A 9,671-nucleotide genomic window follows, 5' to 3' on the forward strand; every position below is an offset into this window, starting at 1 on the left:
CCGTCGGTGTCTTCTGCCCACCCTGAGGTGGCCCTAACCACCATGGCTGGAACAGAGAGAAGGCAGGGGTGGCGGGCACAGGGGAGGGGGAGAAAGAAAGAGAAAAACAAAAAGGGGGGCGTGTGTGCCTCATCAGTATATGGAATCCATTTGTGAGATTCCTTTGTGTTTGTACTGTTTTCCTTGTCCTAAACTTGGCTTCAAATTCTCAAACAAAGTCCAATCCCAACTGTCTATTATCTCCCTCGAGCTGGACTCCATGCATATGTACCATGCCAGAGCCTGACCTTCCAAATGAAATGACACGATCAAAATTCAGTCTTGGGGTGGAGTTTCATGATAAACGAAGTAGTTCTGCACCCTGTATAGCCATCCTGAAATATCCTTCTCGTTGAACTTAGGAAAATCAAACCAGGGATGATCAATTTTCCTTCTGAATGCATGATCCTAATTTGCCTTCAAAAGCCGAACCTTCGGAAGAGTTGATATCTTGAGTCTTGGACTGCATTCGGGTGAAAGAGTCGAAGCTGGAAGTGAGGTTACTCATATGTTGCACAAGCTCATCAAGAAGTTTCTGCTGGGACTTCTGAGTTTCCTTTACCAGGGTTACCTGTTCGACAAGCTGCTGAGAGAACAGATCTATCCCTTTAGCCATGGCAAGAGCTAGCGCAACCCTGATACCAACTTTACAATGTAAAGAAAGATCGAGGAAAATAGATTGAAATGATTGGGAAATATAATGAAAAGAAAAGAGAAAACGTTTTACCGGATAAAACAAGCTTCTAATTGTCACTTTGCATTTAACAGAAGAACCAGGCTTTTGAAAACATGAGAAAGATCAATACGGATTAACACAGTATTACAGACCCGATCCAAACATCACCATCACGACACGTTCTCCATCTGCAATACTGTTAACAGATTCCTACACTATGAGTAGTTATTTCATTACGTAAACATGTCTCACGTAAGCATCCCAACTTCACAACCACGTTAACAATATTTGCATTAATCTTTAATGAACCTAGCTACAAGCTCTGATCGAAGCACGTGCTTATATAGTATTGTAATCCTGCAAAAATAAATCCATAAGCTTATGTAATTTGACGCGGTGTGGTACGGTAAATCTATTTTTATTGTAGAGTTACTAGAGTAGATTTAACATATAATATAAAATTATGTCAGTTTGTGAATTTACTTTAAAAACTCTTTATAGTGTTGACGTATTTCTCCTTCGAAAGAAATTATATTTTGTTCTTGTTTATGTTAAAAGTAATACTACTAGAGCATTCATTTTTAAAAAAATGGATTTACCATGAAAAAGTTTTTTTTTTCTTTTTTTTTTTTTTAACGTGAGCTCTAGATTTTATTTTTTTAATCTTTTATTTTTTGGGGACAATTCACCAAATTTATTCTACGACGGTATAAATCACTTTCATTAAATTGAGTCATCCACTTTAAAAGACCATAACCACGTGAGCTAATTTCTAAATGCATCTGTCGAATATATTTCTAAAGAGAAAACCTGCAGACCAGTCGGGCTGTTTATTTGTAGATAACAGCCCACCAATCAGGTGGTGACACGTAGGCGGTTATATGGATGAATTGAAGAGCTGAGTTGCATTAGATCCTGCGCGAGTTTGCATCTCCTCTCGAAATCCCTAAACATTTCATTTCAGGAAGCCCCTTTCCTCTGGTTCGTGAACATCATTTCAGCAAGCCTCGACCACCCTCTCACCTCTGTCGCCTCTGGATGCAACTGAGTCGCACGCCCTCTCGCAGCCGAGTTGCACGCCCTTTCACAGCCGAGTCGCACGAATCACACGCCCCTCTCACAGCCGAGTCGCACGCCCCTCTCGCGAGACACTGTCGACTCCTTGATGTCCCTCTTGAAGTTCTGTCTATCTCCAACCTCCCGAGATGCCCCTCGACACCACGGCTCCTGGATTATTTTTTCCTCTGGTATGTCGTGCCCTATGTCTCCTTGAATATATGATTTTGGTATGTTTTTGTACTCTCTCCTACTTTCTTGGCAAATTGTGGTTGTAATAGCAATTAGTGTATAAAAAATATTAGAACCGGCACCTCTTTTCATCTGGTATGCAAATGATGTTTTTACTTGCACTTTACGTGTTTGATAAAAGTCCACTGTACAGAATGTGAGTTGAAAATGGCAAAAGATAACTGATTGCTAGTATATATTGTCAACTTGAAACTAATGTCTGAAATAAATATCAAGAGGTGAAATTCATCTGTGAAGCTGAAAAAACTCAAATCTTTTGTTGTGTTTGTTTTGGTTGAAAATATATTTTATGAAATTATTGTTAACCTTTTGTGTTTGGTAGGGTGGAAAATTGAGAGAAAAAAAAAAATGTCTAGTTGGTACCTAACCTATACTTCTCAAAAGACTTGTCTTTTCAATTTATTCTCACCAAATTCTATGACAAAATTAGTTGATCAGTGTAGAGTCCTTTTTTCAAGAGGCAGCAATAACTTGTAAGCTGTTAGGGAGATCATTTTTCTACAGTCTGAACTTACATTTAAGATTTTTCCAGTAATAAATTAATAGAACTCAACTAAATGCTAACTATGATAGGAAATGAGAAATAAAAACTATAATTATTCGGTACTTAGTAGAGTTTTATAATTTTCATATTTCCGAATTTAAATAAGATGAAAATCTTGAAAAAAGATGTTGCAATTCCTTTTTTTTTAATAGAAACTACCAATAGCGAAGAGACTCAGCTCATAGATAAATGGATGGCAAACACCAAGTGATATTTAAAACAAAAACCACTTCTGCTAAGCAAGCAGCACGATTAGCATGCTGAATCGATAGACAACATTTGGTTCGATCGGCTTGCACCATACGGTAATAGCATCAACAAGCTCATCTAAACAGCAGCACACAATCCTATCTTTTCCTATATATATATATGTTGTTATTATTATTATTATTATTATTAGAGATTACACAATTGTGTATACAAATGGATAAGTATGACAGACTTCATCATTATTAGTGCTTCTATCTGCAATCGCATTTTGCATGGTTAGCTTACTGCTTTGTCATTGTCAGGAGTTAAAAATGCCTTGTCATAGTAGCTAGCTAGTTTTGTCATTTTCAGCTACTACTTACTTGTTTCAATTTTATGATAGGGCATGATGAGTTTGGTTTCTCATTCCGGGTCAAGTTTGGAGAGACCACTTTGCTATTGTGGCTGCCAAGCGAAGCTACAAATTTCTAGAAAAACAAATAGTTTTGGTAGAAAATTTTTCAATTGTCCAAACTATAAGACAAATAAACAATGTGGCTTTTTTGAGTGGATTGATCTTCAAAGTGAGCAAAACAGTTGTTGTAAGATGGCGTTGGAGTTAGCTGAACGGAGGAACGACAGGGTACTTCATGAGCGGCTGTGCATAGAAGAATCCAAATTTAAAGCAATGGAGAAGAAGTATAAAGGAGTCTTGAAACTGTTAATTTTATCATTTTTTTTTATAATTTGTGGTGTAATTTTTATGTATCCAAACAATTCCAATATATCTTGGTTAGTGCTACAACTCATGTAACCCGTTTGTACTTTTTTTAACGCTTTAATGTTATGATAGTCTGTGATGTTTTGAATATGTTTTGAAATTAAATGTATTGAAGATGTTTTGAAATTGAATGTTTTACCTTATTTACATAAGATCATACACTCTCTTCTAATAGTAGAAGATTATGTGACTTGTTTAGAACATGAAATCTGCGCAAAGACAACATCCAAATGTATACCTTATTTACAACAGTTCATGCACTATCTTCTAATAGTAGAAAATTGTAACCATAGTTGGGATACTTGCCCTTATAACTTAATAAAAGGAGTACATTAGCAACAAATGCTACAACCGAGCAAGTAAAGAGACGAAGAAAATCAAATTCTTGTATTAGGAATGTATTGGACACGAAGCACAAAGCAAATAAAGAGACAGAATGCACTCAAGTTCTCTTGTTTCTATCTGGATAACCGAGCAAGGGAAACAACTCCATTACATAGGCTAACAACTGTCTAGAATATGGGATAACAATTACACTCCTAAAATAACATGGTTACAATTAATAATATCTCCATGAAGCTTTCTTCATCTTCCTCGAATACCGTCCCCAGCTGTTCCTCCGCTGAGTCAAAATTATTAGCTTCTCCTCGCCGTCCTGCCCCACAAAAAAAAAAAAAAAAGAGTAAGTTATAAATATTAGAGAATTTTTTTTTCACCAATTTAATTTGAATAAATAAAGAGAAGAGGAAATAAATCACATACAAAATATAATAAAAGTTTCACTATCAATCCAAATCTTCCGATATATTGTCAGTTGTGGGCCCAAAATCCCTACATAAATAACAACAAATTTTATTAGCTTCTCTTCAATTTCAAACCAATAAAATACAAATAACTACAAGGTTACTATACCTCATTGAAGGACAATTATTTTTAGAATGTCCCTCATTCTTGCAAATGCTACAACGTTTTTTCTTTATTGTTTGTGTTTCCTTCAGGTTCTTCGCTCTCAAAGATTTTGGGCGCCCTTTTATGGGCACCCGTGGAGGATCTTGCACCATTTGTGAAAAGTTTGATAGAACTTGACTTTTTAATATTTGATCATCATTACTAGGCACTGTTCGTGAACATTCTACAAGTTCATCCATTGCAAGCAACTCTTTATGAACATTCTCCAATGCAAGTGTGAAGTGATTGTGTTTTTCTGCTAACTGTGATGCAAATTCGACAATGTCATAAAATTGTATCATTGACTTGCTTTTTCTCATCGTAGGCTCATCTTGTCCCAGCCTCACTTGGTCATCACAACACGGTATGTCGGGAATGGGTCGACTCTTAGCATTAATAGTCTATCTGTCTAGAATATAATGTTGTGGCAATCTATTTAACTTCACTTTCTTGCCAAAAACACACAAGATATGCCTACAAAGAATCCCTATAAACTCCCACATATGGCATGTACATGTAGCATGTTCTCCATCACCATCCAATGTCACATGGTAAATAGGTGTTTCTTTACCATTAACTGTCACTCCATATGTCTTCGCCTCACCAATCAGGTACAATTTTCTTGCTTAGTACTATAGACTATTGAACAACTCATCTTGAAAGATCATGAAAGACTTTCTTGTATAGACCATTGCCGCCTCCTCTTCAATTTTAAAAGGTGTCTTCATTATTGCCTGCGTAGATTTTGTCCGCACATCCTTCTCTTTCTCTTTAAAGTAACGTGCATCTATTGCTTTTTCATATTGATGCACAAAGTCACTAACCATAATGCTTGAATGAACATAATCTTTAAAAAATTTGTTCATGCTTTCACTCCTCTGAGTTGTTGACATACCAGCACAAAATGTCGAACGCAAGTAGGCCGGTACCCAATTATCCCGTCGGCTATAAAGATTTTGCAGCCAAATATTTTCTCCTAGGTCATACTTCACCACAATCAAAGCCCATTCTTGCTCAAATTCATCGGTAGTAATTGTCTCATGGATGTAATGACCAAAATATTTTTGGAAGTCCGGAAATTTGTTATATACATAGGCTAAGTGTTCGGGAAACTTTTGTAAAATGTGCCACAAGCACAACCTATGAGTTGTATTCGGGAGTACTTCAATAATTGCCTTAGTCATCGCCTTGTCATCATCGATAATTATCGTTGAAGGGGCACGTCCAAGCATTGCCTCTTGCCATGTTCTCAGTAACCATGTATATGATTCCGCCGTTTCATTAACTAACAAGGCACACCCAAACATTATGGTCTGATGATGATGATTAACTCCAGAAAATGACACAAATGGCATTTTATAAATATTGGTAAGGTAAGTGGCATCAAATGTAACAATATCTCCAAAATATTGGTATGCAACTCTTGATCGCGCATCAGTCCAAAAACAACTTCCCATACACCCATCATTATCAACTTGCATGGAGAACACAAATCCAAGTTCTTTGAGTTGTCGATCAAGAAAGTATGAATATAACCTTTGTGCATCCCCATCTTCAAATACTTTTCTTCTTTGGCTTCTCATGTAATTTTCTACATCCTTACCAATACAACCGATATTAAAGTCACCACCTGAATCTTTACTCAACATCGACATTATCTTCCGTATCGGTACACTGGACTCATTCAAGGTAATAATAAGTTTTTTTTGTACTTTAGTAACTCCCCTATGTTCACGAAGGAAACTAGTACTTCTCGGTATAAGTAAAATATGATTATTTCCAACCACAAACTTGTTCACTATCCATTTTTCACCATCTTTCTTTATTCCCATTATTGCTTTACATCTAATCTTTGTCTCAATAGGTTCAGGGATTATTCGATCCGTGTCTTTTTGACTACTCCGTCGAAATCCTTCCATTGTACAAACATAGTCTACTGCACAAAGAGTTTTATCATCTTTCAACAATCGATTATGATTCGTCCGGATTACAAATCTTTGTCGCCTTGCATATGCCTTATAAAATGCTTGGGCGTCTTCAACTTCCTCAAATACCATACCAATAAATGGCTCCAACGGACCACTACTCGAAGAAGAAATCACATTCACTCTATCTTCGACTTCGACATTGACCTGATCTTTGACATTCACATCACATTCAGCCTCAAGCTCATCGCTATCAAGATTATAAATTGGTTCCTTCCATACAAAACTATACGATTATAAAATCATTAGTTATGCTTTTTCACCAAAATACATTATGTCGTTTGAATCTAAATGCTCAATCCCATGCAAGTGTAGTGGAGCAAATGGAAAAATTATTGCAGCTTATCATTAATATGCAAGTGTAGTGGGCAAACTTCTGAATAGCATAACTTTTTTTTTTTTTTTTTGTAAGCAGGTTGTGAGTTTATTTTATTCTTAATAGAAGAAAGATTAAAAGAAAATAATATTTTTTGGAAGCCAGTGATGCAGGTCTATATGTTTTGGTTATTTCACAAGTTGGGGTTTGTTATCTTTGGTTCGGTCAGAACATTGACGAGCTGCGCAATAACAAGCCCACAAAAGTCTCATTATCTTTTAAGGACATTCCATCTATAAATCATAGAAGAAGCATTACCTACAATAGTTGCTGCAAAATTACAAGCCATTACCAAACCGCGTCTGGGCAGGTCTTTGTTGCTTATGGGTTGCCAATAAAGCCATCTTTTCAGAAGATTTTAGTGCATTCTGGCTCAGATATAAGGTTGAATATCTCCAATGATGGGGTTCTTCTACCAATTAGTCAATCTCGCATCAAATCTAAGAAAGGATTAGATTTTCAAAATGGAGGTATGAATCCATCATGAAAAATCTTCCCTATTCTATTTATTGTTAACGCAAACTCACTACAAGAATTATGGGCTTTTGCTATGAATTTTTTTCCCAAGACAGATGGTGGTGGCAAATAATTACCGAATCACACCAAAACCATTCGTGGAAAATAAAACAAGCCTTTTCCCACAAAATTATGTCGGCAAGTAAAACTTTGTGGGGAAATCATGTTTTTGCAGCGAAACAGGGTTTATTGTGGCGACTTTTGTTTGCCGCAATTAGTTTGGGAAAATATTTGATCCGTTTGTGGGTTATAATCTTGTTACGACGAAGTGTTTGATTTTTTGCAGCGACAAGCTAACCTGGGCTGTTTGTTTTTGCGGAGATATTGTCGTATCTTGCTGCGATCAAAAGTCGCCGCAATAGATCCATTGAATTAATACGCCTGCATTTTCCCTCCTTCCATTTCTTCTCCCATCCCCGCGTCGGTCTCGTCTCTCTCTCTCCCTGCGATTGCGACCCGCAACCTAACGGCCTGTCTCTCATTGCGACATCGACCCTCTCCCCCCTGCCGCGAGACCTCACCCAGTCACCTAGAGGCAGTCACCTCACCCAATCGCGACCTCACCCCATTTGCCGCCAGTCCCCCCCCACCCATTGCGACCTCACCCAGTTTGCCGCCCTTCCTCAACCACCTCCGCCTGCCGCAGTCCAGTAGACGTACTAGGTCGACCCGGTGAGCCTCTCTCTCTTCTCCCAACCTCTTCTCTCTGTGTAATTTGTAGATTTTCCTGATTGTGTAATTTGTGAATCTGTGTAATGTGAATCTGTGAATTTTGTGCTAATTCTATTGTGTAATGTGTAATTTGTGAATCTGTGTAATGTTCACATGTGTATATGATTGTGTAACATATTGTGTAATTTGCCATCATATGGTTGTGTAAAATCTGTCTATGAAGAAGATGATATATGGTTGTGTAAAACATATTTCCATAAATTTCGAAGACTGAAATCCTACCTTTCTTCTGATTGAAAAGTTATATACTAGGGAAGGACTGATGAGTCTCATATTATTTTCTGTTTTTGGTCTCCTCTGTTTCTACACGTTTCTCCTAAAGACATTTTGCATCATTATTACTTCCTTTAGTTCAGAAGATATTCACATCTACTCCAGCATATCTGCTTCTACTGAACTACTCTTTGAATTCTGATCTATTTACTTCATTGTTCTCTTGCAAGCCTTCCCCAGCTCAGTGAAGCATTATGCGTTGAGCCACACAACACAAGAAGGACACCTCCCTTGCCTTAGACCCTTACAATCCTATATATATATATATAAATTTTCGTGCGTTGAAGAGTTCAACATTATTTTGTAGACTGTGTATGATCTGAATGTTCTTATGCCAGAATTTTTCAATTTTGTTGCATCCGAATTAATTAGCCTATGCGAAGCCCAAATCTTTGAGGTCTTTATTTCTACAACCATGTCGAGTTCTATATTTTAGGTACCATATAGGTAATTTAATCATTTGAGTAACACTTTCTTGGATAAAAGAGCACAATAGTAAGCTGGAGCGATGTCTGCGAAATTAGCAATGAGCAACATATAACTTGATATGTTCATAAGACTGTTCCTTGATATTTTGTAAAAGAGCTGCTCAACTATAATGCCATGAGCCATAAGATCTGTTTATATAGAATTTATTAACAAGTTTAATTTGTATGTAGTGAGCTAGGGTGGCCCCATATATGTATGACAATGAGCGAATTAATTAAGGTAACACCTGTTAGATTGTTAACATGTCATGATTTGCCATCTCAAAGAATATAAATTACATAAATCATATGTTGGTAGATATAAGTTTTACTATATATATAGGTTTCACAAATTGAAGTTTGGCCAATTAAAAGTGACTATAAAGAAAGAGTCAAATCAATGTTTATGAATTACATTTCGTATGCAAGATACCTCAAAGGCAGTGAAGAGATTCTGCATCCCAGTAAGTTAGCCAAAACGTATAAATGTAGCAAAATTGCAGCCACAGACATAATTTCATACTTCGATAAAGTATGGCCCCAAACCCTGAATCAGCTTCAAAACACAGCAATAGTCCACAATATGCATGTAAATTATCAGAATTTCATGAACTAAAAAACATGTATCATCAGCCAATAATAAATTACAAATATGTAGACTGCTTCCTTGTCTCATTCACCCACTACACAATTGTTCAGAAAATTATTTGCTAACCCTTCTCAATCCAATCACGTCATGGCATTTTCCATAATTATAAATTCATGAAATAATTGGGGAAATAAGATTGCCTTGCCTCAAACAACGACAACTACAATAGAAACCAGCATGTTCTTCAT

General features: G+C 36.7%; 1 protein-coding gene across 1 annotated transcript; it reads right to left on the reverse strand.

Annotated features, from left to right (window-relative positions):
- Positions 1-421: 421 nt before the first annotated feature.
- LOC121242149 (protein FAR1-RELATED SEQUENCE 5-like) lies at positions 422-7,190 on the reverse strand. Its single transcript, XM_041140050.1, has 5 exons — positions 7,129-7,190; positions 5,175-6,696; positions 4,674-4,748; positions 4,140-4,192; positions 422-674 (listed from the first exon to the last, which is right to left on the reverse strand). The coding sequence occupies exons 1-5, from the start codon at positions 7,188-7,190 to the stop codon at positions 422-424; spliced, it is 1,965 nt and encodes a 654-aa protein (XP_040995984.1).
- Positions 7,191-9,671: the final 2,481 nt, after the last annotated feature.

Source organism: Juglans microcarpa x Juglans regia, chromosome 8D, assembly GCF_004785595.1.
Source record: "Juglans microcarpa x Juglans regia isolate MS1-56 chromosome 8D, Jm3101_v1.0, whole genome shotgun sequence".
Classification (NCBI taxonomy): Eukaryota; Viridiplantae; Streptophyta; class Magnoliopsida; order Fagales; family Juglandaceae; genus Juglans; species Juglans microcarpa x Juglans regia.